Raw genomic sequence first — 17,449 nt, forward strand, 5'->3', positions numbered from 1 at the left:
GAGGGAGGAGGGACTCATATCTGAGCCCTTGCCTGAGAAGCCACAGGGATGCTGAAGGCAGTGCAGAAAACCTGCTTTGCTCCCATCTGGTTCAAGTTCAATCCTGGGGTCCTGGTTGGTTTGATGCTTAATGAGCTGTCCGTGCTATGGTTCACATATAAACTTGCAAAAGCAAAGGAAAATAAATGGGAAAAGCATGAAGGCATCATGGTCTAGTGGTGAAAAGTGACCCCAAAGTTATCAGATACGCCCCCCCCATCTGTGTTTGTCATGGTGACTGTTCAGTTGCTTCCAAATTCAGCAACCAGGAACAGCTGTTTTGTTTTGCAAACAGTATTGAAGGGTCAGGAATTCTGGAAGGGCTGAGCTGAGCACCACTCCTTACAATCTCTCGCCAGGCTGCAGTCATCTGAGAGCCCTGTGGGCACCGGCCACAGTAGGTCATGCATGTAGCTGGAACTTGTTGCCTCCTGTCACTGGAGCCAATGGCCATGGTACCTATACAGACTTGTCACAGAAAGAGCAACTTCCCTCAGAGAGACCCAAGAGAACCAGGCAGGAGATTCCCTCAAAAACAAACAAGCAAGCAAACCACACAGCCTCCTTTTTCTTTTGCTCCAGTTACACTCTGTCTCAAGAATAAAAGGGAAGCCGGGCGTGGTGGCGCACGCCTTTAATCCCAGCACTCGGGAGGCAGAGGCAGGTGGATTTCTGAGTTCGAGGCCAGCCTGGTCTACAAAGTGAGTTCCAGGACAGCCAGAGCTATACAGAGAAACCCTGTCTCGAAGAAAAAAAAAAAAAAAGAATAAAAGGGAAAAGATGCAGAATGCACTACAGTGGTACTTGCTGCTATAAGAGATGAACCTTCAAATCCCAGGGCTTGTCCCACTTTAGAAGCTTAGGGCAATGGTCCATCTAAGCAAGTGCATCATGGAATGGACGCTCTCCTCCTACAACCCTGTTATTCTCCAGTGCACTCTTCTAAGCTTTTATCTTCCTCCACACCCAGAAGAGAAAGGCTCAGATCGGATCCTATGCAGAGGACCGAGTCCAGAGGTGACGCACATGTCATTCTATCAGTGTCATCTTCTTGGTCGTGTGGTCACATCTGACTAGTCACAAGGGAGGCTAGGAAAGAAGATGGCTGTGAACCTGTACTATAAAAGTAAATGCAGCCTACACTCACCCAATTCTAGTATGTTCTGGTCTCTGCTATTGGCAGACTACAAGGTGGGTGTGAGCTTCAGTATGGAAGAGCCCACAGTCAGGAGCTATTGGTATCTATTTAGTCTTTCACCAGTCCATACGGTACATATGTACATACTGGTGATGCCTGCCCATTTTTACAAAGTCTGGGATGACGTGCTGCAAGTTAGTTGCTGGGAGCCATCTGGCTGCATTGTTCCCAATTGTTCCTTCTCTGTCAATGCCATTTTGCATTCCAGAGGCCAACAAAATCCTGCACCAGCACCTTGGAGCCCCCGAAGAGCGTCTTGCCCTCCATATTCTCAGGACTCAGGGGCTGGTCCCTGAGCACGTGGAGACAAGGACTTTGCACAGCACCTTCCAGCCCAATATTTGCCAGGTAAAAGGGAAGACCACACCCACTCCTCAAACGTGGCAACAGTCACTGATGGGTTTGCCTCTTGAAATGAGTTCTGAGTACTTTTAGATACACAAGAAAGAGAAAGAAACTCAAACTAGCTTCATCCAAAAGGAATCTATTACAAAGATGCTCAGGGATTCTTGGAAAAATACTGACGACCTGAGACTCAGCAAACTAAAGCCAGGGTCTTCTTTTGTCTTTCTTTGTCTTTGTCTTTGTCTTTGTCTTTGTCTTTGTTTCTGTCCCTGGCTCTAGTTAATCTCTCTTGCTGTTATTACCTTTCTATGAGTCTTTTGCAGAGGGTTTCTGAGTGCTCGCTTCTGTCGTGTATACTGCGGGATTGGTTGTCCCACTGTGACCCAGTTTGTCTACCAATGGAGCAGCCCTGAGAGCAGCTGAGCTTGTCCTGGCTTGGGGCAGAGGTGCTGTGTGCATGTAGAGAGCTAAGAAAGCTTGAGCACAGTGGGCAAGCAATAGGTCAAAGGGCATGATGACAGGGTCAAGTCAACTCTGAGAAAATGGGGCCCAGTTTCCAGAGAAGCAAAGCAAGACACATCAAGTGGCAAATCAATCCATGTAGAATCTTGGTCCGTGTCCAGGCTGTGTTCGGAGAGGTCTGAGGTAAGGCCAAGAGTGTGGATTTTAATACACACCTCGAGGGGCTCTGATATAAGTAGTTAGGCACTCACACTTTAACAAATATTAACTTACTAGAAGCAAATATCGTCAACACCTGCTTTAAGACCATAGACATACTTACTCAGAAGTGGCCATGGCTCGTAGGTAATTCTGTCACAGCTTGCTTTTATCCTGTGCTGAATTTCAATTTCTTCTTGTTCGTATTCCTTCTTTTTTCTACTCAAAGCCTATTCATCCTCCTTTCTTTCCTCCTACTCATCAATCATAGATGGAGTCTCCAGGACTGACAAAGTAAGGAAGATTTCTCCCTGAGAAGGTACCAGCCTGACTTTGCCTCTCCGCCTGCAGTCTGTGGCTTAATCTTAGGAGACGCCTGGATGCTTAGTGTCCTGTGGTGTGCCTGATGTATAGTAGAGGCCTGAGCCTAGAGATTAGTTGGAAAAGAGTCGGGATCATAGTAAAATATATTCCCTTTTAAGGGTTCCAGGTAATTCATTTTGATCGCAATGCATTAGGAAGCCAATCCAGTGGTTTCCTTGGCAAACTTCTCAAAGACCAGTCTATGTTTGTCTGAAGGCAGAGTCCATACAAGATCCAAAAATAAAGTAGAGACTATAAATTGATTTGAATGGTAGGATAGTGTTTTGGCTTTGTTTTTTCTTTTTCTTTTACTGGCATTCATAATGTCTGGAAGAACATTCCAGTGAAGAGGACAGGCTGAGTCCATACTATTCAAAGATCAGAGCAGGGCCTCCCCAAGATGGCAGCACAAGTGTCAGTCTAGACCCTGCTCTTTCTCTTGTGTGAACTCCTGCTGGGGTGGTGGCATTGCCTACACAGGGAATCCCCACTTTTGGAAACCAGTCATCTTTTTAGTGTCTCCTCACAGAACTGTGTAGATTTTCGTTTATAAAGCTAATTGTCGTTCTGTTTCTCTGATTTTTATTTTTTAACCACTTGAGGTAAGTGGGAAATCTGCCAGGATAGAGACTGTACTGGGTACACAATGTGACAACTGATAAAAGGGGGTATGACGGGGAAGGAGCTGATTTTAAATCGGAGGATGGGGAGAGCGAGCAGGCAGAGAGACCGATGGAGAGACAGAGACAGAGAGTTTGCACTAGCAGTTGGGTTAGTAATAGGAACGCCCTCACTGGATTAATGGAGGCAATTTTAGACCGTGATAAAATGGATGAATGCAGTTCTTGGGTGAAAGCGGAAAGTGGGTGGCCTCAATGACATTGTAGACAATCTCAACCCTGGCTAGCTCTTCATTTGTGGCCGTCCATGTGAAGTAATAAACCAGCAAAGAGGAACTGATTTTGCACTCTATAGTAGAGAGCTCTTCTAGCATATGGGAAGTCCTGGAGCCTAAGTTCAATGCTGCCAAGAAAAAAGGAAAACTGTGGTTTCTCCCATGTGTGACTCCAGTCTTCTTTCCTTTGTGTACGGTTTAGGGAAAACTTCAGATGTGGGTGGATGTTTTCCCCAAGAGTTTAGGACCACCAGGCCCCCCTTTCAACATCACGCCCAGGAAAGCCAAGAAGTGAGTAAGCCTAAAACCCTGCTTCCCTGGTGCAGGGACTCCTCCGTCCAGGACTCGAAGACGTATACTTTCAAAATGTGCGTTTGTTTTTTTTTTTTTTCAGGTACTACCTGCGTGTGATCATCTGGAATACCAAGGATGTTATCTTGGATGAGAAGAGCATCACTGGGGAGGACATGAGTGACATCTACGTCAAAGGGTGAGGATAGGAGGCAGAGACTCCCACATGGGGGATGAAGCAGACCCCCTCTTTCCCCAGTGGCCAACGTTTGGCGTGCCCACTGATGTGTTCTTGGTTTCCAGACGCTCCTGCTTACGATGCTCTGCGTAGGGGGTGCCAGGAAAGCTAAATGCCAACAGGGCAGCGGAGAAAAGAGAAAGCTGTCTGCGTTTAATATATTATTATAACTCTGTTATAAGCAGGGTTTCTTTTTTCTGAGTCTCCTCAGTCATGTAATTTCCTATTTCTCTATGATATTACAGACAAGCATCAAAAGCCCAGTAAAGCTCCCAGACTTTCCTATACATTTTTATCAACCCTAGCCAATGCTTGTGAAAAGTAGGTAACATGGACAGGCTTTAAAAAAATAAATAAATAAATCACACATCCCCTACCCCCCACCCCTGACATCTACTGAGTGTCATTCAATTTAATGTGAAAACGATCCAGCTTATCATTTTACTTGCGTAATTCGACTCCAGGTGGTTTGTGTGGATGCTTCTGCTGTGCTGTGGTCATAGATTCATAGATCCTGAGAATGGTCCTACGCGGTGGCTAAAAACGACATAAAACTACATAGCCAGACTTTGCAGCCAGACTCCCTGTGTTAGAATCCTGGCCCCTTCCCTGCTGGCTAGGGAAAGTCAGACACTCGCTGTTAGTCATCTGGGCAGGGGAGATAATGACAGTGCTACTTCCTGGAGATAGCCAGAAGAGTCCATCACTCCAGGCATGTGGGCCAGCACCTGGCAGCTGGTGTGCATTACTCGGGTGTTAGAATTATTGCTATTCCTCATGGGCCAAGTTCTTCCTTAATATGTAGAAGATAAGATGTGTTGAAATGCAATGTATCCGTCAGTGAGAACAAAGTCTCCCTCACGATCCCTAGTGAACTTCAATCAAAACGTAGTTACAGACGTCATGGCTATCATTTAGTCTCACTGTGAGCTTCATCGAGTTCTTCATTGGTATTTGTCATTTTGGGACTTCATTACCATCCCCCAAGGAAAACTAATCCCAGCTAATTATAGCTGTGCATATTTATTTGACTATTATGAGATATTTTTTTTTTCAAATCAAGGGAACAAACTCAAGCTGATGGGCTGAGAGAAAACTAATACGAGAAGAAAACTCAACCTAAAGTAACATGCAAAGCTGCAATTACAATCTGAATACCAGGGCTGGGAGCCCAGCTCAGAGGTAGAAAGCTTACCTAGCCTGAGAATCTGGGGCTTGGTTATTCGCTCATTAGTTTCTCTTTTAAATTGGATTTCATACAGTCCGGGCTGGCCTCGAACTCCTTATGTAGCCGAGGGTGGCTTCAAACCTCTGATCCCCCTGCCTTTACCTCCCAAGTATTGGGATTAAAAGTGCAGGTCACCATGATATTCTGGGGATTTATGCACCCTGGACAAGTACTTCACTCACTCAACTACATCCTCAACCCCCTAAGAATCAGGGTTTGTTCTCCAGAACTGCAGAGAGGGAGAGAGAAAGGGAGAGGGGGGCAGTTCTCCATGTGACATCCGAAAAGGTGACTTGCTAGAAAAATACAGCGGCTAGCATGAAACATGTTAACGTTACACATGAAGTGATACATGCTCACACACAAGCACATGCAGCTAAAGGTACTTTCCTAGTTAACATATCTTAAAATCAAAACAAGAGAAGGTTCAAAAAAAGCCCAAGAGACAGAGAGATCTTGGGTCAAATATGGTGGTGAGGTTTTAGGGCTGGGTCAAGAAAAATTTAAGAGTCAGGCAGTGGTGGCACATACCTTTAATCCTAGCACTGGCAGGCGGATTTCTGAGTTCAAGGCCAGCCTGGTCTACAGAGTAAGTTCCAGGACAGCCAGGGCTACACAGAGAAAGAAAGAAAGAAAGAAAGAAAGAAAGAAAGAAAGAAAGAAAGAAAGAAAGAAGAGGAGAGGAGAGGAGAGGAGAGGAGAGGAGAGGAGAGGAGAGGAGAGGAGAGGAGAGGAGAGGAGAGGAGAGGAGAGGAGAGGAGAGGAGAGGAGAGGAGAGGAGAGGAGAGGAGAGGAGAGGAGAGGGAGGGGAGAGGGAGGGGAGAGGGAGGGGAGGGGAGGGGAGGGGAGGGGAGGGGAGGGGAGGGGAGGGGAGGGGAGGGGAGAGGAGAGGAGAGGAGAGGAGAGGAGAGGAGAGGAGAGGAGAGGAGAAGAGAAGAGAAGAGAAGAGAAGAGAAGAGAAGAGAAGAGAAGAGAAGAGAAGAGAAGAGAAGAGAAGAGAAGAGAAGAGAAGAGAAGTGGAAAGAAACATTGTAAGCCTGAGTTGAGAATCGGCTTCCCTGAGTGACAATCTTGAACTCTGTCTTCCCACCGACTTATCACGGGCAGAGAGGACAGGTGGGACTCAAGAGTCCAGAAGCTTCACTGTGGATCTAGGAATCGTTACTTTTCAAAGTTCCCACCTGGTCCTAGCAGCCCAACCCCTCTGCCCATTGAAAAGTATCAATTCTTTTTTTTTTCTTTTGTTTTGTTCTATTTTTCAATCTTGTTTTCAAGACCAGGTTTCTCTGCCTAGGTTTCTCTGGTTGTCCTCGAACTTACTTTGTAGACCAGTGTGGCCTCCAACTCAGAGATCCACCTGTCTGTCTCCCAAATGCTGTAATTAAAGGTGTGAGTACCACCACGCCTGGCTGAAAATGAATTCTTAGTTTTAAACCAGAGGCAGGCATATGTGACGGCAGCTTCCTTCCGCACACCATTCATTCCATCAACAGACAGTTTATCTCATATCCACTCCGTGCCAGGCACAAGCAAAAGACAAGGTTCCCAACGATATCAGTTAAGATGCTTTGGATGAGAGGAATGTTCTCAGCTAGGCATCTGGAAATAACAGCTTGCCTCTCCCTTGCCTGTCTCATTAATGAGATCACGGTGACTTTTGAGAATAATAAAAAAGGAAGCTGCAAGATTACTTGCTAGGTGCCTCTTTTTGTTTGCTTAAGTAAAATATGTGAAGGGAAATGCTAACATTTTGAGCTAACTTGCATTCATTCGTTGAGCCTACCAGCCCCGATGACAGATGCTAATGAGTCATAGTTGTGAAGCCCACAATCATAGCCGGCAAGCTGCAGCTTACCCAAAATAGAAGCTACGTTGTTGATGATATTTTCCAGAAAATTTCACCTTAGCCCTGCTAACTACAGTCTAAAGGGTTTCCTGCTTTGGTTTTAAAGGAATTCTATTTTATTTGGCTCTAAGCTGGGTTGGATGCAACTGAGTGCCTCCCTTCCATAAATCACCCCCAACTTGTGGGTCACTGGACCCTGCCCAGAGAAAATGCATCACTTTTGCTTTTCCCTGCCCCACCCCCATCCCCTTAATCACCACAGTTTTGCCCCGCTAGATCCCTTGTCAATCACATCTAACTGAGTCTGTTTGCTTCTGCTTTACAGCTGGATTTCCGGCAGCGAAGAAAACAAACAGAAAACAGATGTCCACTACAGGTCCTTGGATGGTGAAGGCAATTTTAACTGGAGATTTGTTTTCCCATTTGACTACCTCCCTGCTGAGCAGCTCTGTATAGTCGCTAAAAAAGTAAGCCTTGAAAGATGTGGGCGGGGTGTGGACGTTTCAGGTCTGCTAGACTCAGAAACTCAGAGGAGGTCAGGGCTGCTCGGGACCTGGGAGGTCACTGACTCGAGCTCCCTCTTGGTACAGACAGGGAATCTGAGACCCACAGAGGGGTAAAGCCTTGCCCGTGGTCACATAGCTATGACAGGTATTTGTTTGCGTATTTAGGGCTATGAGGACTGCAGCTTCCTTTCTGCTAGACTCTTGGTGGCAAGACAAGAGACATTATAGAACAAAGGCCTTTTTTTTTTTTTAAAGCCACAGTACACATGTGTTCTTTATGGAATGAATAGATGGCTATTCTCTGTCTTAGGCCAAACACAAGCCAAATATTAGAGGTGAAGTATCCCTTTTTGCCTCTCTTGTTAAGCCTTGGCATCTGTGATCCCTCACTCAGAAACACTTCTAGGAGAATTGAGGGCCCCAGTGGACTTAATTAGAAAGACGTTCCGTTACAGAACTTAGACCTGAAATGTGATTTATTGGTTGCCATGCCTAGCAAGTCCAAGGTTGGCTCATTTTAAGAATGTCTGGAGGCCATGCAGAAGCAATGTCTTTGGAAGCTAGTTCCATATCCTCCTCCCACTGCACTCCGTCCTCCATGGACCTCCCTTCTAGGCAGGCTCTTCTCTAGGGGAGGAAACACAGTAGCCATCCCTCCACACCATCACCTATATTCCTTCAGTACAGATAGAAGAAGAGAGCCAGGATGGCGTCCACCAGCATTCTAGAACTGGGCCTCAGGGTCTCCGCCTATCTAGAGACTTGTGTCTCTCCCTGAACCAAGCGCTGCTGCCCAGGATGCCTTACTCGGACCAGGCACTGGGGCTAGAGATGGAGTCCATCTTTGTCTACACCATCCCACCCCAGCCCCAGCCCTGCCCAGACTGTACCAACTGGGGAAGGAAAAGTTCTCCAAGGAAAGCCTGGGGTCTGCAATATAGGTAGACAATCCTATGAACCCAATAGGTGTCCTGCTTGATCCCACCTTCCCTACCCCAGCAGTCATCCCTATTCCATCCACTCACACCATCTCCTTACACCCTACAAAATGCACCCACCCCAAGTCCCAATTGCTCTCTGATATCCGACTTTTCTGTGACTGCTGTAGTAAGCACTTTGCCTGTGAAGGGTGGAATGGAGTCTACCTGAGTGGGGGTGGAGGGGGGGACTTTCCAGAGGCTCAGAGGCTCTAATTAGTGTTGAATTGTGCATCCCTTCAGAGGTAAGGCAGAGTAGGACAGAGGTGGGGATATCTGGGATCAGGTAGGAACCTGAAAGATGGCTACTTTTCCTGTTTACCCATATCTAAAGTTAGACCTCTCCTCACTCCCTCAGTGGAACTTAGAGCATGACCCCACACATAGGACAGCCAGGCAAGACTAGCTGTGTGGGCTTTCCAGAGCCCTAGGAACTCCAAGAAAGAGAACCTTCCAAGAATATGAAAAATGAGAACCAACCCCATGGTCTTTAGAATTCCCAAATCGCTGGTAGAATTCCTGGTTTGACCAGGCCAGAGGCACTTAGGTATAGCTGGCCGTGGAGGTATATTCTTGACTAATGTCTGGGCTGAAGCAGGGACTAGAGGTGGGAACTTGGTCCTCCGTGTCTCTACCTTCAATGTGAAAGATCAGAGGGTCTTAGGTGGCCACAGGTATGTAAAAGTTCACGGTATTTTTTTTTTAAAGCTAAAACTTTCGGGACATTTTAGAATCTGTGGTAAAGCAAGAATAGAATCTGAGCCGCAGATTAAACCCACTGTTTGTAGAATGAAAGACTGTCAATCAAACCTTGAAGAACGGGGTGGGAATTTGCTCCATAGGGATAAAGACCCAGCAATGACATTGTGGGCTGGCCTAGGACAGGTAGTTTTAGGGGAGTCACAGTGGTCTTCAAGGGAAAAGCTAAGCTCTCCCCACCCCACAGGGGTAGCAGCCTGAAGTCACACTGATAGGAATGTGGTGAGAAACCTGGTGTTTGGGGACTGCCTGGGACATCCTTTTTGTCACACAGTTGGTGGTCTTGAGACTTCCTGGGAAGCCGGTTGGCCTTCCAAATGCATGGAGAGGAAGCACAGGCTGTCCCACAGGGTGTGAAGGCAGAGGCCTCGGTCTTATTGCTGTGTCTATGGCTAAAAGTAAGGGTCTGACCATGATTATATGATCTATTCATGTCTCTTCTCACTTTAGGAGCATTTCTGGAGTATTGATCAAACAGAATTTCGAGTCCCTCCTCGGCTGATCATTCAGATATGGGACAATGACAAGTTTTCCCTGGACGACTACTTGGGTATTGCTTACCTTCCAGTCACCCCTCTAACACTGCACATGGAATTCATTGCTGAAACCAATTATAATTTGGAAACAGTTTCCTAACACCTGTAATGGGGGAGGCAGGGGATGTGCCCTTGATTGGGTATCCTCCAAGCTGTGTGGTCTGCTTGTGAATGTCACCCCTTTTCACGGGGCCCTGTTCACTCTTAAGGCCTCATTAATAAGCTAGAAAGGCAGGTTCTTGGCTTGCTTAGCAGGTACAGAGCCATGGGCTCAATCCTCAGAACTTCATGCACAGGGAGTGGAGCTATGTGCCTATAACTCCAGCACCTGGGAGGTGAAGACAGGAGACTAAGGAATTCAAGGTTATCCTTGGCCATATAGTGAATTAGAGGGCAGGCTGGGCACAGAGAGATCACCACAGCTCTACCTGCATTTCCAAGCAACCTAATTTCTCTCTCTTCTTGGTGCTTAGGAACTATTGTCACTAACCCTGTCCTCGCTCTTATCACTTACTAAGGTCCCCTACTCCTCTTTGTCTCCTCCTGCCTCACACTGTTCTTTTCCCTCCTCTGGCCCTGAGGGGCTCAATGCAGCAACCTACCTAACCCCTCCCCTTTTTGGCTTGCTCTCTTCCTTTCCATGTCTTAAATCCAATCTTACCCAGGAAGTCTCCTGGCTCTTCTGCAGCCTCTGCACTTCAGATGAAGGCAAAGCTCACCTTTCACCCATCACCAAACTATGCATGGCTCCTAAACCAGGGAAAATGAGCCGGCCTCTTGAAGCTCTTTACAGAATCCTATATGAAACTATTCAGGAGCTAGAGACATAATGCCTCCCTCCAAGCCTCGGCAGAAAGTGTGTCTCTCCAGACACCCTGATCCTGTCTGGGATTTCTCATTTCCTGGTGGGGATTTTCTTTTGAGTTATGTTCTTTAAAGGTCCTGGTTTTGGGGTCACTCTAGGAGAGAGCTGCACTAGTCCCAAGGAGCATCCCATGTTTCAAGCACCCAATTGTCCTTCCCCAAAGGCAATGACCTCCATTCAGGGTGGCTCAGAAATCACAACTAGTACCTCTCAAATACAAAGGTCCTGAGTTCAATGGAAATTTTTGTGTGTAGATGTTTAATCGCTTGGGATTTATAGCAGGACTGTTTATGTTCATGTCTTTGAGAAAGGACGCATGGAGTCCTCTGTGAGACACTGAACAATGGATGACTACTTCTTCTGCCATCTCCCATTCTATCTGGAAAGAACTTAAACATCTAGCATGATCCCTTTTGCTAACCCACCCATCACCTGTTCAAAATCACTGTCTGTGTCCCCTGGACAAGAACATCCTGTTCACCTCAGAACAATGGCTCAACCACTTGAAGCTTATCTGGACCTCATGTTGTGTTCTTGGCCAGGTTTTCTGGAACTTGACTTACATCGTACGATCATCCCAGCCAAGACATCAGAGAAATGCAGTTTGGACATGATTCCAGACCTCAAAGCCATGGACCCTCTTAAAGCTAAGACTGCCTCACTCTTTGAACAGCGGTCCATGAAAGGATGGTGGCCGTGCTACGCAGACAAAGATGGCGCCCGGGTGATGGCTGTATGAGTATTTCCTAGTTGGGAATCATTTCTGTTCCTTATGGGTAGATTTACCCCTAATAAGACAGTGATAAAGATAGAAGACACAGTGGATGTGTGCTTGAAGTTGGGGACAGGCATGGATTGGAATGGTCAAAATCCAGGAACCAAGTGGTGGCATTTGTATTTCCCTAAGGTTCCTTTACAAGGAAGCTACCTGATGCTGAGCATTTACGTAAGAATCAGAACCCCCCAGAGTGAGCTTTGCCCATCTTAAAGAGAAGAGTTAGGTGAGGGTGCTGGAACAAAATCCATATTTGACAAGCATCTTGGAGAATGAAACTAAGCTTTAGAAAGAAGCAGCAGGACAGGTCACCATGTTTCTGACATTACCTCGCACAGAACGTATTGTTACTAGTTAATATTTGTGAGCCAGGTAACACGTTAACTCTCACGTGTGTGATCTCGTTTTTTACAGTAGCTTACCAGTCTACATTAATTGCATCTTAGTGGAGTTTGGTATATTGCATATTAGTATGGTAATTGCCCATTAGTGTGGTATACTATGTACTGATCAAATTGCACCTCCCTTTCCTACCCAATCCACGGCACACCCTTTCTAGTATTGGCTGCACGGGGGTTGGGGGCGGTGCTTTTACATATGGGATCATATGCTCCTGTCTAGCTAATTCATCCCTAGAAGTTCTTCAGGAAACTGTTGATGGTGACCTGTCACCATAGAGTTTAGTTTTCACCTTCTCACTGAATTCTGCCGACAGGCCTATGGGGTAGGCTAAACCTTTGTTTTGTAGATTCAAGTCCCTTGCAGGGTCAGGCACCCAGTTTCACCTGGAGTAGAAGCAGAGGCACTGCCTGGGCCCCTCTATATAAATGAACCCCAGTGCCAGGATTTCCCAAGTTACTAGGGACTTAGAGGCCTTTTCTAGGTCCTAAGATGTCAGCTACAACTTAGTGAAGGCTGGGTATAAAAGTGGAAATGGTGCCTGGTGTACTGACACACACCTTTAATCCCTGCCCTTTGGAGACAAAGGCAGGCAGATCTCTGTGAATTCGAGGCCAGCCTGTTCTACATGGTGAATTCCAGGCCAGAACTACATAATAAGACCTTGTCTTTAAAAAAAAAAAAGTTCAGAGTGTTAGACCTTTCTTGACCTTAGTGTCCTCTTCTGCAGAGACAACAGCAACTTCCTGAAGTGGCATGAGCATTCATTACACAGGTTATCCACACAGAGCACCTCCCTGTGAGGATGCACCTTGCAGGGGCCTGTCAGCAGAGGAGCAGCCTCCATTTGCTCACTGATGCAGCTAAGACCCCTTGAGTTCCTACTAAGCACAAGCTCGGCTGCACACTGTAGGGCTGGCTGTGGGATAAGCAAGAAGAAACATGGCTCCATCTCTCGGAGCCTACAGAAATGTCCGATGTTGTTCTTAGCAGTCAAGTTACAAAGGAAGTGAGAAGGAAGGCAGGGAGATTGATGTAGGAGTGAGAGGCCACGGGGATGCTGAAGAAGGGGAGCCGAAGGAGGGGAAGCAATTTGTCCTCCCAGCGTCCCACATGGAGTCGGTTTAGGAACACATGGGAGGGGAAATGGGAAGAAACCTCGGGAGGAAAATTGGAGGCAATCTAAGGATTGTTTTACAAGAATAAAAATCGTGGCTTGGGGAATATTCCTTGGGTCGAAGTAAAAATATTTGTGAAACGTGATGTCATGTGTTTAACCTGTTCTGCTTTACTGAAGGGGAAAGTGGAGATGACACTGGAGGTGCTCAACGAGAGGGAGGCCGACGAGAGGCCAGCCGGGAAGGGGCGGAGTGAACCCAACATGAACCCCAAGCTTGACCCACCAAAGTGAGAGGCCTTCTTTGTTCTTTCTCCACGTTGTCTGCTCCCCAAACACCTGCAGTCCGAAAGCCCCCTTCCAATTGGTTTAATGGGCTGGATTATTGGCCCTCTAATTTTGTTCTTCATGGTGGGCTGTGGGGGATGGGAGGGTAGGGGGTTGTGGTCTGTTTTAACTACTCTCCTTCCCCATTAAACCAGGCTTTGGCGTCCTTGGCATCTTAGAAACTGGTGTGGGGACCTAAGCTATCCCCAGCCAACTACAGATGCTAACAAAAGATGCTAACATGGCAGGGACTGGGAAGGTGTTGAGCACATTAGAAAGGGAAGGCTGAAATTGTTAAATTGTATCTTGTCCCAAATTGATTATTTCACTATCCCTGAACGGCTACACGCTGGTTGATAGTGCTTCGTGAGTTAAGGAGAGAAACTATTCTTTGCATTGCAGCCGACCGGAAACCTCCTTCCTCTGGTTCACGAACCCTTGCAAGACCATGCGCTTCATTGTGTGGCGCCGGTTCAAGTGGGTGATCATCGGCCTGCTTCTGCTGCTCATCCTGTTGCTGTTCGTGGCTGTGCTCCTGTACTCTCTTCCGGTACGAAACCTGGGCCTTGGCTTCTGCAGCCCCGTGGCTCTACATCTGATAGGCAGCGACCCTGCCATGGCCCTTTTGCTTTGGAAGAGTTCAACACAGTGTCCGGTGGTGGAAGTTACATCCTTGGGTTTTAACAAGTTACCAACAGCTATTATCTTGTTAAAACAAAACAAAACAAAAACAAAAACAAACAAACAAAAAAAAACCCACTAGCTTTGAGAATTCTAAGAGAAACTCCCCAAGGCTCTATCAGTGTTTGTCTAGAACTGGGCAGTATTTCCAGGTGATTGAATGTATGTGTGTGTGTGTGTGTGTGTGTGTGTCTTTGTCTGTGTCTGTATCTGTGTGTGTCTGTGTGTGTATTGGGGGGGATACATATGTGTACATCTGTATATGTGACTGTACTCACTCATGAATATATATATATATATATATATATATATATATATATACATATACATATACATATATATATATATGGAGGCCAGAGGTCAGTGACATGTGTCTTCCTCTGTCAGACTCCACCTTATTTTGGGGATGGGGGTCTCTCACTAACCTGGAACTTCCTGTGTCTGCTAAGATGGCTCTGCTATCTCTGCACTGGAGAGCCCATGCCCTGGTATTATGTGGTGCTGGGGATCTGAACCCAGGTCCTTGTGCTTGTACAATGAGCACTTTACCCACAAAGCCGTCCCCCCAGACTTCTGCTTTCACCCTTCTTGTCCCAAGAAGGTACTCAGACGCTGGCGATCCCCACAGCCTCAGCAAACCTCACATTCCACCACAAAGAGTTACTGCTTTTGCCTCTCTGGGCACTTTTGACCACATTTTTTATTTCAGAACCTTATTCTTTGTGACCTGTATCTCACAACACACACACTCACAGAAATTTCTTTCAGATATCTTAGTTGCAAACAAGAATCCAAATTGAGCCGGGCGTGGTGGCACACGCCTTTAATCAAAAAAAAAAAAAAAAAAAAAAATCCAAATTGAAAATTTAGCTGTGTGCATAGACTCTGTACTTTTTTTTTTAAGGATTTAATTTATTTTATGTCTGTGAGTACACTGTAGCTGTCTTCAGACATATCAGAATAGGACATCGGATCCCATTACAGTTGGTTGTGAGCCACCATGTGGTTGCTGGGATTTGAACTCAGGACCTCTGAAAGAGCAGTCAGTGCTCTTAACCGCTGAGCCATCTCTCCAGCCCCAGTTCTGTGCTTTTATTCCCCTATTCAGGGAACTCATGGGGCATCTAATTAAATACAGAGATGAGAAGAAACAGCCCAAGAGAAGGCAGCATACATACATACAGGCACTGTGGGCAGGAAGGTCTTAGAGAGCTAGGAACGGTTGACTGCAGTAGCCCATTGCTAAGGACATTTTCACTGAGGAAGCACCTACGTGAAGTTTAGTCACCGGAGAAGTGATGGGCCAGGCAGGGGAATCCCTGAGCATCGGCAAAGTTCATGACCCTGGATGCAGCAGCAGCATGCATGCCAAAGACTTCCCCTCACTCCACCCCCCAAACTCACTTCCACTACCCTATTGACCCTATACATTCTGAGTTTGGAGGCATGGTCATACAGCCATCTATACACGTGTCTTCTATTTTCTCCTGTGTGACATTTTCACAATTGACATTGATTATATGCACAGGGTTTTCTACTTTTATTGACTATTTTAAAAAAATCCATATAGTTGTTTCTTCATGACTTAAATCCCACCCATGTGAAGCGCTGTCTCTCATTTGAGAACATGATGTCAGCTGAAGATGTTTATCAATGTTCAGAGACACCCGGAGCTCTATAGGCACTCAGATGGAGTGGCCAGGAGTGGCTTTGACTGTCCAGTGGCTCACAGGACTGCCCAGCCGAGCTAAATAGCACCATGGCCATCTGAGAAGCCATATCCATGGACTGACATTGTTTCTCTTTCCCTTTCAGAACTATTTATCAATGAAGATTGTGAGGCCGAATGCATAATGAAAGCAGAGCCTTCAATCACGCAAGCAATGAAGAACTCCTGCCTCACACACTGATGTGTGATTTCAAGTTCATGACCATCTCAGGAGACTTCACCAAGGCACATAAATTCCTAGAGGGGCTGAATTCCAGAAAGTCAGACAACAGGCAACATTTTTATCGTGTTATCTTTTGAAGTATTAAAAAAATTTATTTTCTAAACTTTAAGCCTATTTTCTGAGTATTTCTAAGGTGGCTGGTTCCATTTATAAACCTTCTTTTTAATGTGCCCTGCATTCTGTGACTCGTTTGGGCAGTTAGTGAAATGAATTTGAAATGTCTTGTATCTTAACGTCATATATCCTATTTGTAATCAAGAGGAAAGACTACATTAAGAAGACAGGGCACATTGTTAGAGTAATTCTTACTGGTGCCCGCAACCATGGTTGTGGTATTTTGTATGGACAAATGTCATGAGACTCTTTGCAACTTGAGTGTAAATAAAATTATCTCACTTGTACACACGGATGTTTGTCCTCTATTCTGAGTAAGTTGGGAGGGAGGCAGGTTCAGTTTCTCTGGTTCTAGTAGGCAGAATGCTACAGCATTCCAGTTGACCACAAGCACTTTACAACCCATAAGCCCTTTATGAGTGTGCTGCCAACATGAGCCCGTGGGTCCAGTAATAAAGCTAACACTTATGAATAGGGTTGTAACAGCCTTTTACATCTTTCGTGTGTATTACTCAGCGAATCTGCAATATATCCTATAACTTTAGGCCCACAGTGCTATTAGTCCTATTTTATAGAAGAAGAAATTGATGGTCAAAAGAGTTAAGTAGCTTTTCCAAGGCCACACAGCCAATAAATGATAGAGCCAGGATTTATACCCAGGAATTACAGATCTGCCACCCCGATGTGATGCTTCATCAGTACTAGGCAATTACTCTAGCGACTGAGGCACATTCCCCAGCCTCTCTTAAGGTCTCTTACACTGCAGAGCTATGATAGTGCACGCCTTTAATCCCAGCACTTGGGAGGCAGAGGCAAGTGGATTTCTGAGTTCGAGGCCAGCCTGGTCTACAAAGTGAGTTCCAGGACAGCCAGGGCTATACAGAGAAACCCTGTCTCGAAAAACCAAAACAAAAACAAAACAACAACAACAACAACAAAAGCAATGGATGATAAAGATTTTGTATAGTCTTAAGGGATTAAAAATTATCTTTTCTCAGGGTACATAGACACATAAAATAAGGATTTGAATGTGTAGGATACATAATGAAATGCATCACAATGGTACTAACCCAAAGAGTTTGTGGAAAGTTTATATTTGTACAACTGGGAGTATAGTTTATGAGGGTGCATGGGCGTTTGAGTTTCTTGAGTCTCCTCCTACAGAGCCTGAGCTGAATTTGAACACTGCTATTATATGTTACCCTTGGTAGCCGTGAGCTATGGCTCATCTTCACTGCTGACTGGAGGAGGTTCCTTGAGGGATGAGGAACCACCTATAAGACCTGCCTGCACTCCAGGGTGCTATGGAGCAGCAGGCTTAGATTTGAATCCTAGACC

General features: G+C 46.0%; 1 protein-coding gene across 3 annotated transcripts in view; it reads left to right on the forward strand.

Annotated features, from left to right (window-relative positions):
- Myof (myoferlin) overlaps positions 1-16,392 on the forward strand; it is a 146,792-nt gene extending 130,400 nt beyond the window's left edge. For all 3 annotated transcript variants that reach the window (XM_021152562.2, XM_021152563.2, XM_029472658.2), the window contains 9 exons: positions 1,446-1,585; positions 3,703-3,791; positions 3,895-3,990; positions 7,429-7,570; positions 9,796-9,895; positions 11,289-11,479; positions 13,218-13,327; positions 13,767-13,914; positions 15,861-16,392. In XM_021152562.2, coding sequence (XP_021008221.1) covers positions 1,446-1,585; positions 3,703-3,791; positions 3,895-3,990; positions 7,429-7,570; positions 9,796-9,895; positions 11,289-11,479; positions 13,218-13,327; positions 13,767-13,914; positions 15,861-15,899 — 1,055 coding nt within the window. In that variant the 3' untranslated portion in view covers positions 15,900-16,392. The remainder of the gene's footprint in view (positions 1-1,445; positions 1,586-3,702; positions 3,792-3,894; positions 3,991-7,428; positions 7,571-9,795; positions 9,896-11,288; positions 11,480-13,217; positions 13,328-13,766; positions 13,915-15,860) is intronic.
- Positions 16,393-17,449: the final 1,057 nt, after the last annotated feature.

Source organism: Mus caroli, unplaced genomic scaffold, assembly GCF_978045245.1.
Source record: "Mus caroli unplaced genomic scaffold, Mus_caroli_1 scaffold_20, whole genome shotgun sequence".
NCBI classification, from domain to species: domain Eukaryota; kingdom Metazoa; phylum Chordata; class Mammalia; order Rodentia; family Muridae; genus Mus; species Mus caroli.